This window comes from Planococcus citri, chromosome 3 (assembly GCF_950023065.1).
Source record: "Planococcus citri chromosome 3, ihPlaCitr1.1, whole genome shotgun sequence".
In the NCBI taxonomy this organism is placed as follows: Eukaryota; Metazoa; Arthropoda; class Insecta; order Hemiptera; family Pseudococcidae; genus Planococcus; species Planococcus citri.
The window spans coordinates 54,226,134-54,254,133 of NC_088679.1; the positions used below are offsets into that span (position 1 = coordinate 54,226,134).

Sequence of the window (28,000 nt, forward strand, 5' to 3'; positions counted from 1 at the left end):
TCCCGTTAAAGGCAATGTATTTAATTTTTTTCTTCTTTTTCACATTTTACAATTTTTTTTGTCTTTTTTTCATTATAATAGTATAATATAAAAACCCTTGTTGTGTTCTATAACGTAAACAGTATGAAAAAAAAGAAAGAAAAAAGAAACGAAAAAAACAAAAACTTCGACTTAAAAACTAAAAATAAAACGTACAAAAAAGTATATATGTACAAAGAAAAAAAAAAACTAATAAGTTATAAATGAAACATTATATAGCAAAATAAAAAACTAATAAGGATTTAAACATGATTAGTTAAGTCAAAAATGAGATATATACAAGATTTTAACTTAGGAAAAAAAGAAAAGAAAAAACAAAAAATATAGAAAAAAATGCAAGTTATCAGCTTTTGAAAGATACAAAAAAAAAGAACAAAAACAAAAATGGCACCAATGTACATTTAAATCCATGATCATGGATAATCATTAATGAAAACAACGAAAACATTTAAAAAGTGCCAGTCATAATTACAAACTTTGCCTTATACAATATAACAGACTACTGTTATAAAAAATCGACTTCCTCACATTATTTCGTTTTCATCAATTACCAAAACAGGGGATGGGAACCAGTGAATTCGTAGAAAAAATAACATTAGTAAAAAAAAATTCCAAAAAGGTTACACGCATACTAAAAAAAAAAAAAAAGAAAAAAGAAAATGATATCGATTAAAAATTAGGTATCATAATAAAAATTAATATACACGTTATAAAAACCTAGCAAATAGTAAAGCGTTTATTGGTAACTGATTTTACGGAATTGTAAAAAAAAGAACTCAATATTACCCAAAAAAAATAATAAATTTCGTAATAGTCTCTTCGTAAACATATTATTCATTCTCTTCGTCACTTATTCTCCTTCGAACAATTTATTCACTCTCTGAGAAATATTATTCATTTACTCTTCACACTCCTCGGAAGTTATTACAGTCCCTAGTTTGTCACCAAAACACGAATGAAAAAAAATGAAAAAACAATAATTCCAATTTATACGTAAAAAAAAAAAATAATAAAAGATGAACAAAAAACTGGTACATTAAAGCGTTGTATATTTCTTTTTAAATCTATATCGTAAACGTAGACTTGTAATAATATTATTTCATAGTATAAAATTAAAATCGTTAATCCAAAGAAAAAAATAATGATCAACTGTTATAATCCTAAAAAGTATAAGAAATATTATCGATGAAACGAAAGAAAAAAAAAATTAAAAAAAACTACCTACATCTCAATATTGTGAACACAGACTCGCATTGTACAGTTTATCATAAAGAAAAAAAAAGTAAAACAAAAAGAAAAAAAAAGAATAAATGAAAATAAAATGTAACGAAGAAAAATAAAAATTTAAACAAAAAATTATACTTGAGGTACACTGGACTATAAATTTACAAAATAAAAATAGTACTAGATAGTTCTACCGAAATAGAATAATAGTACGATAAATCAAAATGTTATATACAAATGACGACTCGAACGTTCGCATATGCACTGTTGAATTAAATTATTCATCTTTTGTACATCACAGTATAGGTTTATTATAGGTCAACGCACTTCATAAAAGAAAATACCTAAAGAAGCATCTCATCACAGCGGATAAACAACTAATAAACTACATCGTAATCTCCAATAGCAGGCTCAAAAAAAAATTTCACAAACGATATCTTCTTAAAATAAATTTATCGACGTTGATAAAAAATTTTCCAATTCTATTTAAAATTTTTAAGAAAGTTCGTCAAAAATCGATCAAGATGAATTCGCGATCGAAAATTTTCAAAAAAAATTTCGCACTCGTAGAATAAAATTACGCTTAAAAAGACAGAAAAAAAATTCGCAAAAAATAAATCTAGATCTTCGAATAGATAGATAAAGGTATTTACAATATCGAATATTAATAATTTCCAGAGTAAAAGTCAAACAAAAAAAACACGTTCTCGTTATTTCCATCATCGTTTTCGATGGGAAAAAAATATAATCGAATAAAAATAACTTTTTTTTTTCAATAACATACGAATAAAAATATAATAATATCCGCTTACATAAAGATTAAAAAAATATATATATAATATAGCGTTCAGGTACGTAAGAAATGTAAAAAAAAATTTCCACGTTAAAAATAACGTGAAAATTGTAAAAATAATTGTAAATTCACGTTACTGGCTGTGGAAGACTTACATTAATATCACAAACAGCGCTACCTTAATTTAATATAATAATTTCATATAATATTAAACCTTAAAAAAATATCAATGTATACTTGAACACTGCATTATGTATGGTATTTAAACTCGTTATGTTCCGACTTACTCGTTTTTTTTTTGTATTGTTTTCTATCTATCGTAATAAATTAGTATGTTCCGAAAGGGAGAATAAAATAAAAAATAAGTAACCAAAAAAGCAGACGATGAGAATTATCCCTCGTCGACTTTTTAAGGTGGTATTTTTCGGACTAGAAGTACAAATACACGAAAGAAAATAAGAAACAGAGTGTGCGTACTATTCTAGAGACGAACTCGAGAATATGGATTATAATAAATTAACTTGATTGAAGATACCGTCTGTGAAATACGATAAACAGGGAGAAAAAAACAAAAAAAAAGAAAAGAAAAAAAATTGAGCTTAAAACAGTCTTACGAGAACAAATAACAAAAATACGTAGTACATATACGAAAATAGAAAGAAAAAAAACACATGAGGAGGAAAAGACCAAAAAAAAAAGTAAAAATTAAAAAGAAGAGAAAAAAACAAAATACAGTGACAAAAACGTAGTTTTCCTCTCTTCTGAATGACATTACTCTCCAATAAAATTACATTATAATAACACTTAATATCTGGACGCTGCTATACTTCTTCTCAACTGCGACAACGTGCTTCTAAGTCTTTCTTGTTGTAATTTCATGGCGGCCAATTGAGACTGTATGTTACAATCGTTACGGAACAATTCGTCGCAATACGATTTAGCTTCTTGTAATATCGAAACTTTGGGCGCTCTGGGTTTATCGTAAAGTTTAGGTATGAGACGTCTGAGCTCTTCGAACGATTGACGCATTTCGATTCGTCGAACTTGCTCGTTGGTATTATGTAGATGTCTTTCGGACGGCGAAAATACACGTCCGCCGGAACTAGTTTTTCTTCTTTTTGGCGCGCTCGAATCTTTCGCTGGTAAACGTACTTTTAACAAACCGGTAGTCGAGATGGCCGACGATGAGAATTTCGTAGAATCAGCGGCGCCGTTGGTTTTGGCCGATGTCAACGATATTTTGATTTTCGTATCGCTATGATGATGGTGATGATCGCTGTTCGATTTATCCTTCGAATAGGGCGACTTCCGCTTCCGATTTCGAGCTAGCATTTTCCGCTCTTTTACGCCGCTGCCTACGGTCGTTTTTATCTTGGTTGTATCTTTATCGCGATGCTTGGTCACCAATTCGGCCATCTTCAGCTGACGTTTGAGTTGCTCGAAGTATTCTTTTTGTTCGCGATCCAATTCGTCACACTCGTAATCGTTCAACAGAGTTGAATCGCTCAGTAGATTCACATCATCGTCTTCGTCTGTAAACACAAAAACAAAACGGAAAACCCGAAATAGTCATTTGGTTCCTATACAAATTCAGTTCGTTTCATTTTTCTACCATCTACAGAGCGTTTGTTCGTTCGCCCCGACGCGACTCATTTCGAACCACACCCGAGACCGAGTCGAAAGAAAGCGTCGACTTTCTTCTTTCGACTCGTCACCGTCGTCGTCGTCGTCTTATGGGGCAAAATCAACGGGAAAAGAACTCGAAGAAGAAAAAAAAAGCGTACATAGGAAAAGCGCTCGAGGTACACGTAGAGAATTCCAATGCAGACGCGGCGCGTTAAAGGACTTTGAACTCGGTGCACACCTCTACACCCCCTTACTAGTACATTGCCCTCGAATTGACAACCCCATCCTGTCTGGGTAAAAGGTCTTCGTTCACAAATCCCATTACGATACACACACTACGTACTTTCTCTCGCCCGTCATCGCTGCCTTTAACGGCGGCGTCTTTTAAACGCTAATACCACTACATGCACACAAACATACCACCGGCAGAAACCACCCCGACGCTGAGTAATACGAGCATTTGGCCACAGAAGCGGTACCGGCGTGTCCGTGTGCTTTACTACCGTAAACCTATCGATCCATTTTTCGCTGGTCGTCGTCGTCGACGTCGACGTCTTCGTAAACCGACGCGTTTTTTCACCACCCTTCGCTTTTCTTCATCTGACTTTTTGCATCACTGTAAGGCTACGCTAGCGCCAGCCACCGGTATTTCGCCGATCCCACATGCCACACCCTGATAAAAAGCGCGCCAAAAATGCACGCCGTTTTTCACCAATTTTCCAGTTCGCTTTCGAAAGCTTTACAACGCCGGCTTGCTCGTTAACGCGAGTAAGTGGATAGGATTTCGAGTAATTCATTTCGAAAATTGAACCGAAAAAGAACACAAGAGGGAATTTAATGCTCGAAAGTTGGAACACCATCAAATGCCACATTTTACTTACATTATTTATCAAATTTGTTCAAAACACGAAAAAATGATTTAAAATGGTTGAAATTTGGAAAAAAATTGCAAGATGGTAGCAGAGCGTGGTTTTCAGTCAGCTCATTGAAAAGTATTCATCAACTTTGATCAAAGCACGAAAAAAGTATTTAAAATGGTCAAAATTTGGGAAAAGATCGCGAAATGGTAGCAGAGCGTGGTTTTCAGTCAGCTCATTGAAAAAATTGCATATTGAATCACGAGACCACGAATTTTGAATTTGGATCTTTCGATATGGTAGCAGAGCGTGGCTTTCACATGGAAATCTTCTCAAAAATCGTCATTTCGAGCCCTAAACACACCATTTAAGCTCACTTAGATACGTACAACATTTGCAACAAAAAAATTCCACCCATCGTAGTTACCATGTACCTACAATGTACACACAAGAACCATCTCTTTCTCACCTTACCCTTCTACAATGCAATTCTCAAACTATTCGATATCTCTGCCAAGTGATATGATAAGCATTACTGCTAAACGTAACTTATATACATATATGTAAACATATAGCCTTGAATAGAGTCAAAGTCTACACGTATGCGCCTGCCACCACTCGTCGATCGTCTTTCAGTGTTGTACATCTACATAGTACACTACACACCCAAAATAACAAGCCACTTACGAATTCAACTTTTCGGCAATGACGACGACGACCAACACCGTCGGGCATGATAAACGTGTACACTTGTACGCTCGCACATATTAACCAAATCACCTCCTCCGCTACCTCGCCGATCGTCTCTTCTGGCTAACAACTTTTCCTCTTCCTCGGCTCTTTTCCTCGCACACACCGTATCTTCACGTCGCGTCGCCCGACTCTCTTCTAAGTCGAGAGTTTAATAAACGATGAGAATAAAAAAATTCCCTATCCCCTTCGAAATACACGCCAAGTACTAGAGATAAGAGCTAGTTGAGTAATTTGATCGAAAGTCTAGCGATAAATTCGAATGGTCACTCTTTACGACCACCTGCTCCGATAAAAATTCCTCGCAAATGTGAAAAAATTTGACGAATTAGGCGATAGAAAAACCGCGCGAAAATATCATTAATTCAACTCGAATCTTGTCCGATGCGGCCGATGATCATTTTAACATACCATCGCATGCACATGATGCGCTACCACCACCACCACATGTATTTTCAACGTTGTCGCTGGCACAGGCACAGGCACAGCCAAGCCACCGTCAAACATGTACATGTTCGCTCGTCCAGCAAACAGGTTTGTACGCCGGTCATGTGGTGTTGGAAAAAAATTCGTACGAGGTATTATAAGATAATCATCGTCTAATCTCGACTCGTTTATGATATACGCAGGCAATCGGGCAAGTATCTACGTAATTCATCGTATCGTAATAAGATAAACCGAAAAACCCGACGAGTTCGATGGTGAATTGAAAACAAGAGATTGCTTACAATGTTTGTACATCAAATACCAAAAAATCAACAAAACCCCAGCTCAGTCGACTAAAATTATGTAGTAAGAGGGATAATTCGTCAAATTTCACTCAAATTTAATATATTCAATTCGATATAACCGAAAAATGCATATTCCTAGACCAAAACTCCTAAAATTTCTCGACTCATCCAAACTTAGCAATTCAATTTCAATATCGTGTCCAAAAAAAAAAAAAAAAAAAAAGAAAAAAAAGTGAAGACTAATTCGACGTGGCAGTACGGAAAGAGGAACTAGCAAAGCATACCAAACGTATTTCCCGTTCGATAATGAAAACTACGAAAAGATAAAGGAGACACGCAATCAAGCATCGAAACATCCCGATAAAGTAAAGGGAGAGAAAAACCTCTCGTTCATTATTTCTTCATAATACAACCATTTCGAGTAGGTACGCTTCCTTTCATCTATCTTGATTTTCTCCAACTTTTCGACTAGAACAAAACACGCTGGAAAACTTCAATCAGCGAAGAAAAGAAAACTAAACGAGGGATGCGACGCGACGAACCAACATGATAAAAATACTGCGAGCTTCGACGAGAAAAAGGTGAACGACGGTAATGAAATAGTATCCTAATAAAAAGATGATCGAAACCGGCTGAAATCATTCACATAAAAATGTACCTACAATATCGTAAAAATCCTCGCTATCATTACCCAAGAGTACAAATTACTCGGAAAAAAAAAAATAATTCCCAACATTTATATAGCCCATATTCTAACCATTTATGTATAAAAAAAGCGATACAAAATTATCGAAAAATATAAAAACTTCATCGTTAAAAAAAAAAAATGAAAGAAGGAAATGTTTAAAAGATCAGATATCAATGTACCACAAAGGTTCCTTTACACTCTAATAACATAAACCTTACACTTAATATGGGAAAAAATTCACTAAAAAACCCCTCATGTTATCTTAATCGACACCATATGGTTTATGTGGTTATCTCGGCTGGCCCAGCGGGTATCATTTTTAATTTCTGCGTGAAAAAAAAGAAACACTTTTGGTTTCAATTTGGTGTCTACAAGAATGACGATGTCGACGAATTCCCGTTAGTAAGCGGGCTAAATAAAAACACCGGTCATACTAGCGCCAAACCAGGTAAACGTATACCTAATAAAAATTACTCATCGCAACACAGTAACATAATTCCAAAAAAAAAAAATTTACCTACATAAGCTAAAAATGTGTACTAATAGCGAAGATTACGCAAAACTACGCAATGTAGTAATTGAACGCACCAGGCAGCAGGCAGGAGGCATCAGGCATCCCCTACTTTGCCTCGCCTCCCAACCACCCTTCTCGCATCGGTTAATTTCCCTCGACGAGTTAAAATTGTTTTTCCGTACCGAGCGAGACGCGACGGGCGCGCGCGCGTACGTACGTGTATTTTCGCGGAGGAGTTTAAATTAACAATTTCACGGGGTAACCGCATCGCGGGACAACTCAGAAGGAATACAATACGCTCGTCAAGGCGTCAAGGTCAATGGCAATGACCGATGACGAGGACATTTCACGGAATAATTCACCGTAAGGGGGACGACGCGAGACGCGAGCGAGGTAACCGTACGACGCGGCGGCGTCCGCTGCGGCTGCGACGCGACGATGAGGCTTGGGCGGCCGGCAGGTCGCGGAGGTACCTCCGCTCGCTACCGGTCCTCCGACGGCGACGAATCGGCCGCCGAGAACGCTGGAAATTCAAGACAGCGTCAAGGCTACACGTTGCCTCCGCTGCCGGCTACTCCTCCACTCCGCCGCTCGCCTTATAATATACGACGACCACGTGACGTAAGGCTCGATTTTCATGCCGGCTGCCGAGCTCCGCTCACCACCGCCGCCGCCACCACGTAGAGCTCGCGCAGGCTTCGGTTTCGCGCCTTTTTTCCATCGACCTATCCTTCGTTTTCCCGCTCATTTTCATTTTCCCGGTACGTTTTCCACTCGTCCCTGTATACACGCTACTTTCTGCGCCAGGCGCGTTCGCTCGAGCTTACAAGCAGTGTTACCATCTATGTAGCTTCCCGCCAATAAAATTTCACGTTCGCTATTTCGATTTTCTTCAGCTGCTTGTTCTGCGATTATGAAGCCATCTAATGTAACTACGTACCTACTACGACTATACCAAGACAACTACCACGATGCCTGCCTAAATTTTCGCGCCTTTTTTCTCAACCAGCCGAGCAGCCGAAAAACACGTTAACACGTCCGGTCGTCACAGTGACATAGATTTGCATACTTTTTCACTTCTTCCGCGTCCGTCTCTCTTGTGTTCCAGTAACCACTCTTTTCTCTCTCTCACTTTTATGCCGTTACATCAGAGAATGGGTGTTACTTTTTTTTTTTAGTAGAAATCGTAACAAGATCGTGAACAGTAAATTTCACATCAAGAAGGAGATGGAGGCAGATTAATTAGTAAGAAAGGAAGCTGTTTTTACAGAATCGAAGTTATCCCATAAAATCCTAATGTTCCCAGCGATGGAAGTTGGTATTCTACAGATGATATCTGATAATCGATACAATATTTCAGGTTTACTAGTTTGCAGGATATTTTTTGGCATATTTTCGGGTCAAATGGGGTACAAACTGTCAACTTGGAAAGCTAAAAAACTGACTTCATTCATTTGGAATTCGATTTCCAAGGGTTATCCAACATTTTTTCAGGGTCAGGTCAGCACAAGATTCCCACAACTACATGGCCACGAACTTGAAACTTGGATTTTTCAAAATGGTAGCAGAGCGTGGTTTTCAGACAGTTCTACAAAGTGGTTATAAATTTTACATTTCTACCCCCCAAAATGGTAGCAGAGCATGGTTTTTAGAAAATTCCTCAAAGCTCACACCTGCCAGCCAAATTGCTTCATTGCTTTTTGATTTTTCCAAGAACGACTAAAATCTTCAACAATCCTGATCTATGTACTTTAGAGACTCATCATCACGATGACAAAGTTCAAGTTGAGGATAGAAAATTTGAGTACAACTATTCTTAGATCGGACATCGACTGAACTGGCGCCAGTCCTCGATAAAAAATCAACTCATTATTCACAAAACCTTCTCCCTGCAACTCCAGTTACCCAATTAGCCACTCTAATTAGCTGTTTCGCGCCAGCCAAGCGAAAAAGCAAGGGGTAAGCAAACTAGGCAAATATTTGTGATAAAAAGTGTGAAGTTCGCGTATGTACTTCGAAGTATGCCTATATGCTGTACCTTAATGTACTTCATTAATACACCTGACTCGCGCGTGCGCGTTCGTGCACGAACCGACATACTACGCACACACCCATATTCACCCCTCTTACTCTCGCATACGTCATAATTCTCGGTACACATTTACTTAGACGCTGACCTTGAGATTTTCAATATCTTATCACGCACATACCGAGAGATGACCAAAAGGCATTGCACTCTTAACCGGTCCGCTTCGTTGCCAATAAGTGAGTGCGAGTGCGCACGTTGTCGTCGTCGTCATCATCGTAGTAGTAGTAGTAATAGTATTCAGCGTATTAATGAACGAGAGACTCGCAATTACAGAATGAAATACGTATATTATCGATACAATCGGGCGATAATACTCATCTCTCATCTGAGACTCTATCGCTACGGCGGTGTGACCAGCCAGACTCGACCGATGAAAAAAAAGCTCTTATCGAGCAAAGAATTTTCTCACGAGATAAGGCACGCTGCCGGACGCGAACGGGAAACTTGGTCGTATCGACAGGATGGAATGTAATTTCGCGCCAAAATTTTCGCAGGCACCGATCGCCAAGGGCAGGAGGGCGGATTGCGGAGGTAATTTCACTATCGTTACCGCCAAAAAAAAAAAAGGCTAATACCTAAACCTTCGTCGCTCGATACTTTCATTGCCATCGTCGCATTGCCTCAGCTTGAGCAATCTGTAGTCCTCGTCTCGTATAATACGCATTCCGACACTCCATACACGTGAGTAGAGGTACCTCTCAGCCATTCACGCAATTCTGCGTACGCAACGCAGCTTTCGAGTTCGATCGATTCGTCCGTCCGAGTACGCGGGTACGCGGAACTCCCGACAAGAAGACGGTGACGCTGACGAAAAACGCACCATCGCGTACTCCCGCCAAAAAAAAAGCCGAACCCCGACCCACAAAATGAGAAAATTTCACATGTTACGAGCGCCCAGCGGCGGAAAATTCCCTATCGGCTGGTAACCTAGGCAACGTCCACGTACAGACTGAGCGACGAGTAGGGCAGAACCGTCGCTGTCTCCTCTCGCCTCCCCCCTCCGCATAAATGCCCACTGATCGTACTTACGTGAAAGTCTATTACATTGTATTACGTAATACGACGATACGTACGAGCCCTGTCATTTTCACGGCTGCATTCGACTCGCCGCTCCCAATAGTCCCTGGTCCCTGCACCAGTCAGCCAGTCCAGTCAAACTTCCATCCTTTCTGTACTTCGTTCGTACGAGAGAAGAAAACCTAATTCCAAAACTCCATCGTTCGTAGGACAAATTCTATTTCATTTCCAGTTCGAAACGTACATACGTCTTCCTACCTCTCAATATTCATCGATGCTATCATCTGCATTGACATAAGCTTCGCAATTCTACGACATTTGCACGCGTCTGTAGCCTGAGGGGCTGAACGTGAGCTATGTACAGCACACTCGACCCTGATACACATACATGCATTCAATTTGTCGTCCAAATAAGAATACAGGGTGTTCCATAAAATAGAGTCAGAATCATCTTATATCAAAAAATCTTCTTTTCCCAGAATTTTCACCATCGCAGTCCCTTCAAAATCAAATTTTCAGTTTCCGAACCATCTACTCATAGATCTAGAGTTGTTTCTGTATTCAAACACCCGGGACGTTGTCGTCGAAAAACAATCCCATATACATCTCCTCGGTCTTTGTCATTCTGCACTCCAGTTATAGCAAAATTCATCACGATGCTGACCCACAATACATACATTTCCAAATGCAGCCAAAACCAGTTTAGGTCGTCGCGTCGCTCGCGAAAAAGGGCAGTCCGAAAAAAACCGCTTCATGGTCGCGGTACCGTAAAAAGCGAACGAGCCAGCGTCTGTGTGTGCGGTATTTGGCCGATTTGGCGCAGCGAAACCTCCTCGGCAAACGTCTTTCTGCGTCTGCATCTTTTTCGGCGGCCGCTGCTCCGACTCCGACGACCAGCAGCATCGAATAGAGTTAGACCAAGAATCGAGATAATGTTTTACGACGAGCTCAGCAGCCAGCTTTACTTTAACCGCTCCAAGGTCGACAACAAAATACACACGCTGACGTAGTCGTAAAAAATTTTTCGCAAATTCTCAGACGGCGTGAAAGTATCGTGCTTTGCCTTGCTTCGCTTCTTCGCCACAGTCTCTTCTCTCTGCTTGTTTCACGCAGCATCGCTTTCCATACACAACGACCAACGGGTACCTCCTCAGCAGCATTAAAATATCTCATCGCAACACCCTCAGCGCCGCTTCCAGACTCTAAATCATCCGAGCATTCGATTATTCGCACGCTATCTTTCACTCGATGGCAGCGGGAATTCGAAACACGTCCATAAAACTCCCCATCGAACTATCTATTAGATACTGCTCATCATTAACCCGAACCTAGCCCCCCACCCCCCTACTCTTCACCTAACTCTTTCTAATATGTACTCGAAACCATCTCATAACGACGAGTCCTAATCACTTTCTTTCCCTTTACTCATTTTTCATTCTATATTTGGAACAGCTTCTCTCTGCTTTCCACGTGCGTTGACAATGTATACCCCCCTTTTTTATCACTCCATACTACAAAACAATACATTCATTCATAAACAACCCATCCAGATTGGTACTCGACTCGACACTCGACTATTTACTATCAAGTTCTCGGTATTCACCGACTACCTAAATTGATAATTTCCAAGAGCGCACGATGGAAAAAAAAACGAAAACGATAATAAACTAATCCTTTCGTAAGCTCTTTTACGAGCCAACCCAACGAATCCGAAATAAACATCTCCTTAGCAGCAGCGGTAATTCGACATTTCGTCAAAGGAGAGCTTCCTCTCTTCCTTTTTTTTCTTCGTCACTTTTCGAAAACAATTAACACTTTAACAAAATACACTATAATCATTTGGGTGGTCTACGAAGCGGCGGCGGTTGCGGTTCTAGAGCATCCGGTTCACTTGGTCCTTATCTGTACACTTTATACTCAAAAGTTTCCTCTTCTTTTTTACCACCTCTATCTCTCTCAGCTCTCACCCTGTCCTCTCAATACCTCATACACATCGTTTCATAGTATAACAAAAGCCTGCATCACATACGCTAGGATAAACGAGCAGTATTTTCAGCCGAGTTTGAACCTATCTACCTAAGCTATCCTACCCAACGGAGAGTTACAACACGGTAGAATCCATCATCTCTATTTTTACTCACTACAAAAACCTCACACGACAGGATACTCCGTTCTATTCCAATTTAATACGGAACCACCTATACTTGTTGGGCCACCTGCAATAACAATGAATTTTTCGCGCACCAGCCAACATGACAATACATATGTGCGAGTGTTCTATGTATGTATAGAGAGAGAGGTAGACAGAGATAGAGTAATACAGGAGGATGGTTCTACTTGTAGTATGCGTTTTTCGATATTTTTAGTCCTACGTTTCTTCTTCCTTCCCTATTACAAATACGATGCCATGGGCCATTTCAAGCTCTTCATTGTACCAAATAATAACTCTGGGTTGAGTTTTTTTCCTTCACTTCGGTCGTTCTACGCGGGGGTAACTCGTCGAGTTATTCGCGAAATAACCTGCTATTATTTTTGCTATGCACGAAGGCTGCAACCGCGTGAGAAATTAGAACTGCGATTTTCTTCTATGGGGTACCCGAAGTGTAACATGCATAGCCCTATTTATCATTTTCGTCGTACTGAATACGTTACACGAGTGCGACCAATAGGGAATTATGCAAATACTGCGACAGCGTCGAATTTAGCCAATTCTAATTCTAGAAAAAAAGAATCCCCAAACAGCTCACTTCATTCGCAACTGACCTCTGTTTCAAAAACTAGAATCTGTCTCGCTCAACATTTTCAAAATTTCTTCTTCCACCAAAAACACATCGAAATCTACGTACACATCATAACGGAACCTTTGCAACTTCCTCACCTTCCTTCAAAAATCTACCTTTTCCACACCTTCGAACGTCTCCAAGCAATATTCAACCCACGACTCAATCGCATTCCATCGACATCTGCTCTCTCGAATGCACCTGACGATATCATGACCAAACTCGACCCGACCAAATCGACGACGTCGACGACTTTCCTAAATCAATATATCAACAGTCATTCGAATTAATTGCGCATTTTCCATTCCTGTTCGCGTAAAAGAAAAAAAAAACCTAATCACGGAGAATTTTTTCTCCATTAACGAATCACTCATTGGAATAGCTCTCGATACCATAAACAGTACTACGCCCGGTTCTTAGCAATGTTTCGTGCTACTTAGACTAGTTATACTTATTTTTTGCGCCGCTATTTTAGCATTTCGTGTCGCTATCGCGCAAAAAAGTAGTCTGAAATTCTCGAAATCTAGCCAACTAAGCCGTATCACTCGGCGGGAAAAAAATCCTACTTGTACTAAATACTCAGCCTACCGCGGGACCTCTTGTATCGCATTTTTAAAAACCCGATTACACAAATATGGTTCGCGATAACGTACCCAAGTATGTAGCTTAGGCTCACTCAGACAACGACCACGATGGCGACGTAGTAATATACGAAAAAAACAACGAAAATAATGAGTACCAAATAATACGTACGTGGTGGTGGGTACGCGTATTCGATACTCAATTGGCTTCGCGATAAGCGCTCAAAAAATTTACGCGCAAAAAAATTTATCTCGCGATTGATTTTCTCTTCTTTCCCCCGCCCCCTTGTAGACCTACAAGGCCTTTGGTAACGTCGAGCGTCACGTATCCTTATTGAACCCATATCGAAGATAAGGAAAAATAAATAGCGAAATTGGATTTTCGACGAGACGTGCTTTTCACAGACTCCAGAATCAGAAAAATATCATTACACGTTCCGAGGTTGTATCGACTGCCTTATACGTTGACCCAGCAGCTACAATGTTTCCTTCATTTTTTCTCCATTAATGTAATCCTACCACAATACAATCGTTTTCGTAGAGAACAAAACTACACTTAAGCGATCGTAAATCGAAATATACACAAACAATACAGGCCAAATAGTAGGAAAAATTTACAATGGGAAATGAGAATAGAAAAAAAAACCATCATCTCACCCAAAACAACAGTACCTTGTACAAAAAGACCATTCAAAAGCCAAGTCAATAAATCATTCCTCGTCTATAGCATATGAACCATATACATACAATTCCAACAATAACTTTGTTATTCTATCCTTTTCCAAGGAACACAGTGCCCACGAAAAGAAAAGATCTGCCTAAAAAAAAAAAAAATATCAAAGACCCAATTCCAAGAAACCCATAAATACTGGCAACCAGTTCGTTCGCGCCGCTATACTTTTAGGTAGTCGATGAAGAAAAGGGGGAAAAAAACACCAAACCAGTTTGACGTTGGTGAAAAGCGAATGAAAAAATCTGCACCACCGACCAAGAGACCACGACGATCAACGGTACACTCGTTCTCGTCCACGACCAGCAACCGGTTCGATTGTTGCAGTATGCAAGTACACCGGATAGTCGGCATAGCTAAACCACGCAAAAGGCTATTGCGGGGGCGAACAATGTACTCTCTTAAACAACGGTTTATTGTGAACGTCTCTGTCTCTTTCTCGCTCCACCTCTCTCATTCGCAGTATCGCGTGTGCCTTCTCTCTAAGATCACGCCGAAACCACGACCACTACAAGATACACAACCAGCGACAGGAAAGGGAAGAGAGAGAGAGAAAAAAACCGCGCCACGATCATTTCGATCATCGAATCTCATTACCATCGTCAGCCTACGAGACGCCGGCTGCCGCCATTGTCCGACCTACTGATCTACAATGCTAAAATGCCAAATGCGCCGCGTCTTTCTTTCATTCTCCTCGTACTCCTCCCTGGACATGATCGCGTCCTAAGGTCCGAATCGCGACAAGGGCTGGGTCGGGGCACCCGGTACATTATGCGACATTTCCCCTTTCAATTTTTTTTTTCTTCTTCGCTATACCATCTAACACGTCGAGACATTTTTCTCTCACTCACTCTCCCTAACCGTTTTCACGCCGAATGCTAACTTGATCTCGTTTCCGACAAGTACCACATTATACCATTTCACATACACATAGACTAAAAAGGAATTGCGACACTATGCGTAATTATTCGCTCCTAGATCTATTGTATAGCACAGATGCCCGACCAGCGACCCCCTTTTTTCATTGCTTTTTTCCCGACGACGACGACGACGACTACGACGTCGACCCCGACGTATAATTTTTACTACACGCAGACACACACACACCCCAAATAAACGACGTATTATCGTAACCCTAGTCTAGACATGAATACCTGTCCGATCCATAACCGCCCTTCTTTTGGCAAAAAAATCTCCCTTTTGTACACACCATCCATACATAGTCCGATAAGAAAAAAATATTTTCAAAAAAAAAAAAAGGTTGTTATTTCTCCAATACGGACCTTACAATCTGGCATTATACGTATACATCGTTCCCATTGTAATCTCTCTTCCTCGGGGCATTACCTCGTTTGCTCCATATACGCGTGTAATCAATTCCGTAAACATATCAACTTGTGTCCTTAACTATATTCTTTGGTATTTTATCTGTAACACACTAGAGATAGTTCTCGTTCATCATATCGCAAATGGACTTTCATATTTTCACCTCTCGCTGCTGCTTGTGTACGTTTGAACCAACAACTTTACTCTCGGTCTAATAAGATGTGTTTTATGGTATTCCCGCCGCCACCGCCTTCAGCCTCCACCCCCTCCTTACCCTTCGAGAATTCCGCTAGGCTATTTATTTTCACCATTCATCAACATATACGTACATACAATATACACATACGTGTACATCTGCATACCCAACTATAATCCATATGCTACGCATACCAAGTTTCATAACCTGTATCAGATTATATTGCGTCAGCCGAGAATACCTCTACAGGGAGGAAGGAGGAGGAGGAGAAGGGTGAAAACTAATCGCACTCGATACGAGCGTAATTACGTCGATGACGTGTATCTCTTAATTAGTAAAATTTTTCTCTTCCTCGAGCTCAAATCAAGGGGAAATCGTTTCAAACACACGGATCAGCTGTAAGGCAAAAACGAATCAAAAAATTCATAGCAAATTCGCCAGAAAAAAAAACGCCTCAATTCTTTCTTCTAAAACCTTTCATCCGCCAACCAAACAATTCGCGAGTCCCAAAGGATTCAACAAAACCTCAAAATTAAAATAACGATGACTTTTGGTAGGAATTCTCCAAGATGAGACCGGAATTTTCCAAGTTTGGTCTTTCCCTTGCCCTCAAAATTGAGCTCTCAATATTAAGGTACCCAATTTTTCGAATTTCACCCTCCTCTCTCCCTCAAATGTAAATGACATTCTTCTAAAAAACAATTTTTTTTAGGACTTCCAATTTTTTTTTTCAATTGGTCATTAAAATCTGATAAGTCAGTTTAGAACCGATGCTGCAGAAAAAGAGCCTATGCAAATGGTCCAAAGACTGGAAGAAGGTAGAGATTCCTCATCGTATGAAGAAATCAAGTACCAAGCGCCAAACAGTGGACTGTTTCCCACGTACCTGCTGTGAAGTAACAGTGACATCTGTTTGAACTAAACAACTTTTATCTAGCTAAATACTGTTCAACATTATTCTGTCAACTGGTAAAAATCAATTAAAGGAAAGTCTCGAATATCTCGATTTCGCCAAATAAGACCATATTAACACTTCAGGAGGGGAAGAGGGGGCGAGAAACTTTTCTATCCAAATTCTACTCAAAAAACTCAGGGGGAAAAAACCTCTCACAACCAAGTCAACTACCAGTCTAGCCAGGCGAATAAATTCCAATTTTTCTCACAATTAAACCTCTACACGCAACAAGATCGCTTACAACAAATTATTCCAACAAACAGAACAGCAGCAGGGGCAAAAGGGGTACAATTCATTCAACGATACGGTAGCGATTTCATTCAAAACTCGTCGCGTTATCATTCAACTTATTCAGCATGAAGTTGCACTGCACTCTAGCACCGTATGATAAACCAGAGAATCGAGTTATCGAAAATCATTACCGAATGCGGCGTTACGTTCTACGTAAGTGTACTCGGTGGTATTTAGCGTCACTATGCGTAATAACGCGTAATACATTTGACATTGGAGCACGTAGAACAATGTTGTTGTGCGCGAGAAACTAGTCCATACAACGACCATACGTACAATGTATCTGTAGAGATATTGTATCTCGGTAGGCGCTTAATTAGCTGCTTATCGGCGATCGCATATCACCGGTTTGTGCGGGGGCGAAGCTGCACAATCATACTGTAGAAAGCAGGAAGCTCACAAAAGTTCTCCATCTCTATATATACGAGTAAAAGTAACACAACAGCGGGCGTAGGAAGCGTGGATAAACGCATTCAATATGCCTATAGTAGTACATATTTCCTTTCGTACAACCACCACCGAGGAGGAGCAATGAGATGAAAAAAATTTATCAATCGTGGCTTCCTTTTATAATTAATTCTGATCCGCGCCTTTTTTCCAATCTCCTCTCCTCTTCTCTCTGCAAAAATAACGCGACACAGCATTGACCTAGCAACGTTTACAATAGCGTAGGTTCGTTTCCTTTCAGATGCATATAGAACTCAATCTGCACTCTTGAGCCAAAAATGAACCCACCTTAGAGAGAAGAAAAAACTACACTCAGAACGAAATATTATACCTATAATTAACTGATAAATTATTCTCGGCAGTATGGCGCACATGTGCTTTCTACAATGTGTAACTTTTACCAAATGCAACGCGCCCATAACTTGCTAGAGGTAGTAGAATAATATGTACATTGTAAACGAATGCATCGTGCATTTGGTGGGTATATTTTGGTCGTATCTTCCTCTTCTACCTCGCCTCCTACGATGTCATCGGGTATCCAGAAAAAAAGAAATTACGAGTTCGAGTTCGCGTCCGCGTGTTTCGCGCCTTCTTATCTACATTTCCATTTTTATTATCACGTGAGAAACGAAATATACACACGTAAGGTATGTCTCGAGACAAACTACTTCGAAGATAAGATATCGTCAACGAACATGCGAGATTATTTATCTATACGGCATTCAAAGTCCAACATTACAATTTTCCCCAATTTTGGTTCTTCTATGTAGGTAGTAGGTACCTATCTAGCTATACCCAGAATATCAATCGTCTACAACGTAAATCGAACACAAATCGTCAACCGAACCCGAAATCACCTCAATTAATCACTGTTTTTGACACTATCGCTGACAAGACCAGCGGTGTGGTTGCTGCTGCTGCTGGTTCTTTTACATCGCCGAAAAACCACCACATTTTCGATCGAATTTTCTCAGAAATGCTCCCTGCCTGCGTATTTCTTGTAAACGTAATTTTGACCTCATTTCGTCGACGAGTGCAGGTACTCGACATTCGCACCAACCCTCTTAGTATACAAAAACCACGCTCTATTCTTCTCGCCAACCACTCGAAAAGTAATAAAGAGAAAAACTGCATAATCATGCGTAACGCAGCGCAACACATTAGAATAACAACACTATGCTCGTTCGAGCTCTGCAACCCCTACTCTCGACACAGCAGCCACTTTACACATTAATTAATAACGGTTTTAAAACGTCAATTATTATTCAACAACCCTCTCGAAATGAAAGAGGTAAATTGAACGAAGAGTCAAAGAGAAGAAGAAAAAAAAGAGCCAAAGAAGGAAAAAAAACACCGCAAACATAAACGTCTCGACGTTGTCGTCGTCTCTGCACAAACTCGTACTATTATTTCGCAATCAACGCAACAATATTGAAATTTCGAGTCAATTTCGACTGCTAAAATTATTATTATTCTTTTCAGCACCCTAATTTTTTGCCATATCTATTTCCTTCTCTCACATTTTACAACAATACACTTCAGAATCGCGAAACAAAGGGGTTCGCATATGCTTCACTTCTACTTTCAATTCCAAACTCGTATACTGCTCTTGATCTTTTTCAAATCCGGTCGGGTCCGCCGCCAACGCAATCAATCTTGGAGGATTTCCCGATTTAATCTTCGCAGACAAATCTACATACAACAATACGTGAGTCATACCAGTATCGAAAATCTTACCGCTGAGTAAGAGAAAAATCATCATCATTCTACCGCGCATTCTCTGCAGCACACGTAAACGTATCATCGATCGATCCACCGCCGAATATAGACGCGTACCATCGAATTTTCAACACCTGAACCGCGTTCCCCTGTCTCCGCTCAAGCTCGGCCCCCTCGACTCGGCGTCCATTGCCATCTCGCGACCTTGACGATTTCGCGCATCATTCAAGCGCCAGCGGAAAGCGGCGCGGATTAAAATTGTAATTTTCGCATAATTCGATATACATATACATGTTATACGCACGTCACACTGGCTTAAAACCGAGCTCGGGTTGCCGACGACGACGAAGACGATGGTATTCGCCAACTTTGCATATGTGTGTGAGACGAACTACACAACAACTGGTTTTCCGAATCAATTAGCATAGCTCGTAAAAAGTATCAGCAGTCACTGAATGGGTAAAAAGCGAGCCAAATTTTAGTCGATAATTTGATAAGTGGTCGTTGGTTGAATTGATTTTACACTCGTACGATTAACATGGCTTTTTTATTAGGTTCTCATGCCATTTATCAAGAATTTGGGGAACATAATTTTTGAAAAAATTCCATTTCATAAATCACAACCTTAATGGCCTCAAATTCAACTGAGAGGATAAAAAAAGGAGAAACTATACAATAAATTTCAGATTTTTGTTACACATCGTCCAACCGAATATGATCCAATCAAAATTACTCGAACCTTTTTTGATTCATCGAGACATCTCAAAATACTCTCATAATTAGTACAGCTCTGCTCACAATCCACCTGGATCACTTCAAGTCCTCAAAGAACCTCTCAATGGGCAATTTTCATTTAAATAAGAACTCGAGAAAAATCCTTCGTTTCCGGTTATGAACTTGGTTAATTGACAGAAAGTCATCATCCATCAAGCAGCAATCAATCAGTACAGAAAAAAAAGTCTCGTCTCGATGTCAATATGTAATTTCAAATTGGCACCTCGTTAATTGCACCTATTACACACTGCAACTTGCCAAACCAACCAATTAAAGCTTCATTAAATTGATGCACTTTTATATTATTAAAAGGGAGAAACCAGTTCATCGAGAGAGCTTGGGCAATTTTTCAAATCACTCAGATTAATTAATCGACCGCATTAACCGTCGCTCGTGTTCCGACGAGAAAAATACTCTCCACTGCGCACAAAATAATCAATTTTTCCTGCTGAAGCACTCCAGCCACCACCATGTATCGAGAGTACACCGAAGAGAAGGCCTTTCTACGAATTACACGTCTCCAAAATAACTACCCGCAGCATTCCTCCGATATTGGTATAGGTAAGGTTTCCCTCATCATATCGAATAAACACTTTTAAAAATCCACCATTTTTAACCCAAAAACCAGTCCTGTTGTGTTTATTCTTTAACCATAAAATTCTCTATGCCGAGCTTATAATAATCTCGTTTTTAGTATTATTACCCTCTAGTACGAGGAAATAGCTGCGGGTCACACGGGGATCACCACCCTATCCATCGTGATCTCAGGTAAACAGAATCGGCGCTACCTGAAAGAAAGGTACCAGAACTTGAGAGCTACATGTTTGATTTCCAATATTTCTATACGAGTCGCCTTCCTTTTTTTTTCCTATTTCGCCCGGACATACTACATCGATAAATCCACTGAGTACCTAGATGAGAATTCCACATAAACAGGGACGACCATCATTCAGCTTCTGCCGAATACAATACGAGCGCCTTTTACTTGGAAAATATGCCATGTACAATACCACTTAATCAAGCCAGTCATCTTTGACACTTTTACGATCTTTTGAAAAACCGCGTACTCGCCCCTTACTTTACTTATACTGGCAAAACAATCGAAAAAACCTACCAATCAACCGTTACAGAATTCTCGAGCGAATGTGCAGAAAAACGTGGGCCTTTTCTCTCCCACGAAGAAAAAAGGCATCGAAACGATACTATTTTTCAGGATAAGTTACACAATATCAATGGCAATACCGTCGAACGAAAATTCATTCACCGTATGATACGAAAACTATAAACCACCACGTGACTCGTACTACACGACATTTACGTAACACCCAGCAATACCCGTGTATTACAACGTGCACGTAATTCTCACAGTCGGCCAGACACACCAACACTCGCGCACGCTTTCAATATCAAAACAAAACAAAACCGTCTGAAAAGTTAAAATAATTACAACCTTGATACACACTGCCACCGCGTCCTAATTCATTCTCGTACTCGCAGAAAAGGTCAACGAACAAACCATAAACAAAACCTGCTGTCAACCCTGCCATCGAGTCCATTCATTCGTTATTATCAACCGATGGATTTCGATATTCCACTCATCGTCTTCGTCTTCGTCGCACAAAGAGACGAGTAAAAAATAGAAGAAAAAAAAAGGTCGAAAAATTTTCATCAAAACATTACACGCGATCTTCGCCAACGTACAAGATGTAATAAATAAATGTATTTTCGTAAGAATCCCCCTTGGTCATGCCCCCCGTCCTGAGAGGAGGAAACCAGAGAGGTGACCTTGAAATAGGACGCGCATTTCCCGCGTTTTCCCTTTCGATTGGATCGACGACGTGCGAGAAAACACGTGATTATCTTCTTTTGTTCGTTCCAGTCGTGGACTTGAAATCTTTTTGAATGCGGCTGCTGTCACAGCTGCCTTGCTCAGAGAGCTTTTAATACAGGCCAAAGACGTGCTGGATTAAATTCAAAGCGTTGAGGTATATTGTTGCGCAATCGTAACCAGCTTCAATTCATCTCTTTATCCCTTCAACTGTCTTTTACACGACACTCGTACGTATAACGGTATGGGAATTTTATCGACTTTTTTACCCTTCGTTTCATTTTTTTTCTCTCAAAATAACCCTACGATGACGTACGAAACTGGAATTTTCCAACGATACGAAAAAATTAGTCGAGAGATACCTTCAGTAAAATATACTCTAATCCGCGTAAACTCTTGACTATATACCCTTCAGAAGATTTCAACACAACAAGCCACCCTGTACTACGCCGAACGAACCAAAAATTGATCCTCGAAGAATTAAATTTGCGGAACGCAAGATTTCAACCATATTTCAGCCAATGACTCATTGAAACTTCAAGTATGTCTATTGTCTAACTAGGTAACATCGTAAGAAAAATTTTCCTCCAACAAATTTGCATCTCAGAACGAACCCTTTCAATTACTCAAGTAAGAGCACAGAAAGGAGCTCAACTTCTCCAATATTCCGCCAACTCAACGCAACGCATGCAATGCAAATTATAAACAAAAATGGTATACATTGAGTTTTGAAACTTACCGGAATCGGTAGGTGGTTCGGAGGCAGACGGAGTCTGGATACCCAAGCTATCGGTACAGAAGACGCTGTTGGTTTTAGGCGTACGACAGGTGAAACCGTAGTCGTGATCGACGTTAGCGGCGGCTTTGTTGTAAAATTGATTTTGACTGGTGGTATTCGGGGTAAGTTTAGAGTAAAAGTTATCCAACGTATCGTCACTACTGTTGTTGGTCGGACTGCTGTTCGGTGTGTATTTAAAAACATCAGGAATAGAGGGCTGAACTTGACCGGTAACTTCGGCCGGAGGCATACACTTGTACGATTCGCTGCACAAGTTATCCTCGTCTAGCAAACACGACCTCATGAAATTATCTTGGAAATCGAAATTCTTAATCGATGCTTTGGAAGGTGACGAAAATGGAAAGAATTCTTCATCCGAGCCGATCAAACTTTGCGGTGTTTCCGGTCGTATTTCGTCGTATTCCATTTTGACTTTAACGTCTGTGTTAATATGGTTGTTGATAGGGTTGGTGGTCGAAATCGGTGTAGTTTCCGTCGTGATTTCGGCCGGTTCGCTTTTCACGAGAGCGGCGTTGATGTTGTTAAGCGCAGCGGCGGCTGGTTTGAATTTCGCGAAAGCTGCGTCTTTCGGTGTGATAACGTTGACTTTGATAGGTAATTTGGGTTCGTTTCTTTGCGATCCGTTGTTACCGGAGTTGTATATACTCAGCAAACTTCTGCCAGCTGGTTTCTGTATAACGATGCTCTTGCTGTTGGAGCTGCGTACGACGTTACATACGATACTTTTCGACCGATCGGGGCATACGACGACGGCTTTAACTGTACGTCCGGTGGTGCCAGGTTTCGTGGTAAAATTGGCATTTATCGAATTCGGACTACGTTTTACCGGTATCCTGATGATCGAATTTGTGATGGGGTTACTACTACTGCTACTACTGCTGGTGGTGGTAGTCGTGGTCGTCGTCGCGGCGGTACTGACGGTGGCGTCTTTCTCTTCGGTGATTCCGGCGACGGCAGCCGTTAATGTAGGATTTGCGGCCGGTGTAGCGGTGATAGGGGTGGCCAACGGGTCTTCTTCTTTAATCTGGTGTAACGGTACCGGCATCGACATCGGCATCGAAAGATTTTTAAATGTGTCGTCGAACAACGACGATTCTTCTTTTACGACAACATCGTCGAAACTATCGTCGTCGAATATACTCAAACTACAATCATCCTTTAGCGGCGATAGAATCGATTTCAGCGAATCTACATCAAAGCTGTTTTTCGTATCGTCGATCAAATCGGGAAATATCGAGCTCAATGATCCGAAATCCGTGTTACTTTTATCGTCCAGCATTTCATCTGGTTCGGTTTTGATGCAAATCTTGTCCAACAATTCGTCGGTGTCGGGACCTAGAATATCGTTATCCCAACCGAATTTATCGAATACGGACATCGGACATATCGCCGTAGTCATTAGTGACGGTTCAAAATCGCTCAAAGGTGGAATTTCACTCTCGTCCATCCACATCGTACTGGTCATCGGTGAAGACATTTTCAACTCTTCTGTAATCAACCAAAAGAAAAAAAAATACCATTCAGGTTACTAAACGCCGCCAATACACGTATTTTCAACATCTCTATATATGTAGCTAAAAAAATAATGTACTCTATCATACACTACATTACGTATACGTATTATTACCGATACACATAACATCGATTAGTTCCGATACATTGTTATGACGATCTACAAGCGCCTTCGTCTTCGATTGATAAAATATTACGACGACCATATCCCGCCCGGGTCTCGAATCTCATCAACCAGTTACGAGAAAGTGATCTCGTCAACGAACTTAGAGATGAAGAAAGATACGAAAAAAAATCAACTCGCGATCCTTCTACTCTGCTAAGTAATCACATCGAAAGCGCGCTACACATATACTAATTACGTCGTTTTTTTCCTCAGCTTAATAGATTACCTACACTGTGATTCATCTTTATGTATGATCTCGTCACTTTTAAAACAAACAAGTTTCCTAAAACAGTTCGACGTCTACCATATACTAGAAGCACATCTAGTCCCGTCCCACCTGCGCCTCTACCCCCTCCTCATCCTCCCCTTCATCATCGTCCATATTCAAACAGCCGACAATTCTGATAATTACGGTTCGACTATACGAGGTAGAAAAAAAACCTCTTTACAAAAGATATTAATGAGAAACGACTCGGAACACGCGGCGCGTTAAAAAATTTATCATCTAGAGAGCTTCACCAAGAGGTTATTACTTTCTGAACAAGTTGAAGGTCGACATCGTCGCAACTACAATGTACTGAACTTGAAAAAGTTCGCTAGCCTTGTTCCTTTCTATAGCCGCGTAAGGGACGACGTGCACGTAGGGCTGCCTACTTCACGCCGCGGTCCAATTTTTCCTCATCTGCTATTTTTTTTTTGGCACTCGATCGACGCAGCTTAACTTAAATTCACGCATAACTTCGCACCTCTCTACCCTTGCCTCGTCGAATTCGAATCTACAGCCACCCACCAGGACGTCTTATGGCAGTTTTTTGGTTTCATCGTATTACATACAATCGTACCATCTATACGCACACATACGCACGTCTTTTTTCATACGACGCCTGCCGCTACGACCTTGTACTTCCCAATTTCCCATCGTACCACCGTGTCTGTGTCCCCTACTGAGTTACAAACGCTTTAGCTTACAATTACACGCATCAGCTTAGCTACACCATGGAAAAAGGAAAGAAATACATACATAAAACCAAGAAGAGTTATAATATGCTGGTTTCTTCCATCACTCTCATACAGTGTCTCTGTTTCGAGCTCTTTTTTCCAACTCCACTCTATGCTACACTGAAATACACTACACACTCACACACAGTACACACCAATACCTGCACACAAATAGACCTGCGAACGCACATGTTTACCTGCTCGTACATGCTACATGCCGGCTCTCTAAAGTCTATCTCTATTCTATACCTACAAAATCCCAATCGAATCGTTTACTTTTTCACGTTTAACCTGTACGGTTTCCTCTTTCTTCGTACATTATTTTTCAAACACATTTATCGTCGTCTCTCGTACCTATGTACAACAGCTCAACTCGTTACATCGATGTTTTAACACATTTCAATGCATTCTTTTCCAACATATTATCAAGGTGTACTTTTAGTACAAATACAAGCTTTTAATTATCTTCTACTTCTCTTTCATTTTCCCATTTTCACATCTTGATAAAATACATAACTTATAGGAGGTATACGTATGCTTATTTCTTTATCGAATTTTTACTGTGGGAATTCGTCGTCGACGTAGAGGTATGTATATATTTTGCCCCTTCTGTATCCTTGTTCTCATCGAGTGGTCTTGATCACCAGTACAAATACGAGTACTATGAAGTGCGAATAAATGTACCTTTTTCCTTTCGACTCGATGTACATATTAAATTAATAAGTATTATCAATTTACGCGATCTGCAAAATGGAATAACATTTTTTCCAGCGTAATACGAGTACCTCTCCCTACGTTTCGAGTAATTGGAATTTCGCATTTCCCGATTAATTTAATTAACAGATCAGTCAGATGATAAAACATACATACGTAAAATTCATCTCGTATTATAATGAAACTAGCAACACAGCCCGATGATTGATTTCATCTGACGTCGAGTAATTAGTCTCTGGATCGTTATCCCTCCTCCTTCCCTACCACTCTGTTCTTCAAATGGGGAGGGGAGGGGGTCCAAAACTGAGACATTTGGTCAGAATCTAGACTTGGGGCTCCATTTAGAAGTTGAGAAAGTATATTTTTTCGTTAAAAAAAATCATAAGAGCAAAAAATACTGGAAATGTTCATTTTTTTTGTTGAAAATTTGAGCCCATTTGGGATGATAAAGTGTGAGAGAAGGTGGAACAAACCATGCTAATCACTCCAGTAACCGGCTGATCACAATATTAAGAAGTTTTTTTTGGGAATTTCAAGGTACATATGATGTATTTTAATCCAATGGTTGAGAAATAATTATTCAAAATTAGAAAAAATAATGGAAAAACCAGATAAAAAATTTCAAAAATAATCAATTTTTCATCCTAAATGACACAATTTCTCACTCAATCATGCAATTATCGTTAAATCGAAAGCGAAAAAATTCTTGAAGGCTAACAAATTTGCGATTTAAAAAAAATTGAACCACTTGTTTGCCATACAAAATTAAATTCAGAAAATCAGAATCGGTTTCCAAAAAATTCATCAAATTTTGATCGAATATCTCTCATTTTCCCAGCATCAAAGCAAGTTATGTTGAATCAAAAAATTATTTTTTCCAAATTCGACAGACTATCGACTGATTAGAAAAGTGAACATGGAGTCAAATTTTTGCAGCAAAGGAGAATCAATTTTTTCCCATGTCCTCAGCTAATCTATACAACTCAGGGCTCGTCTTTATTTTTTTTCCAAAAAAAAAAAAAAAAAAAAGTAATTTTACTTAATGACCGAAAAAGCTTGAAAAAAAATCAAAAAATAGATAAAAATGGACAAAACATTCTAATGGAGAAAAAAATTACCGAACAAAAAACAAATTTTTCTAGAACTCGCAAAATAAATCAAAATTTACGAAAATTTCCAAAATTACAAAATTTTTGCAACTTGATAATCGCTCAGAAGTGCAATTTTTTGCCTCATAATTCCACAATCAATTCGAGCAGAAGTTGAATTCAACATACAGAAATAAATAATTCAAAAAATGACGAAAAAAATCCCAATTATCAAGCACCAAAGCACAAATTTAGACATTTTCGCGAAATATTAAATTTTCCAATATATTTCTAAAATTCACGAAGGAGATAAGTGATAAAAATGAAAAAACATACCAAAATTTCCACAAATGCACAAAATATCACCAACTGCACAACAAAATCATCCACAAAAGTTCGAAAAACATCAACTTCCGCGAACTTCGAATATTTTTTTCAACACTTTTCGAACATTCATCGATATACGAAATTACACCACGAATATAAAATTATTTTAAAATAATTATTAAAATATTCGAATGATATCGACCGTGTCAACACATAACCTACTTCCTCTCGATAACTGACCTTTTACAATAAACAACAATATACAATTCTTCACTGAGCTGTGTGTCTGGGCAACCTTGTACAGTACAGCAGCGCAACACCAGCACCAGACAGCCCACAGTCGAGTACTCAATGAACGCTCACGAAGCTGGAACGATTTCCCGCCAATTTAGATGGAGCTAGTAGCTATACGAGTCGACGAATATTCCACAATTTACACG

The 28,000-nt window shown here is 39.7% G+C and overlaps 1 protein-coding gene across 1 annotated transcript; it reads right to left on the reverse strand.

Annotated features, from left to right (window-relative positions):
* Positions 1 to 27,946, reverse strand: LOC135840699 (probable serine/threonine-protein kinase DDB_G0275165). The gene is made up of 3 exons (XM_065357348.1): positions 27,801 to 27,946; positions 22,695 to 24,242; positions 1 to 3,588 (listed from the first exon to the last, which is right to left on the reverse strand). The coding sequence occupies exons 2-3, from the start codon at positions 24,229 to 24,231 to the stop codon at positions 2,861 to 2,863; spliced, it is 2,265 nt and encodes a 754-aa protein (XP_065213420.1). The 5' UTR covers positions 24,232 to 24,242; positions 27,801 to 27,946; the 3' UTR covers positions 1 to 2,860.
* Positions 27,947 to 28,000: the final 54 nt, after the last annotated feature.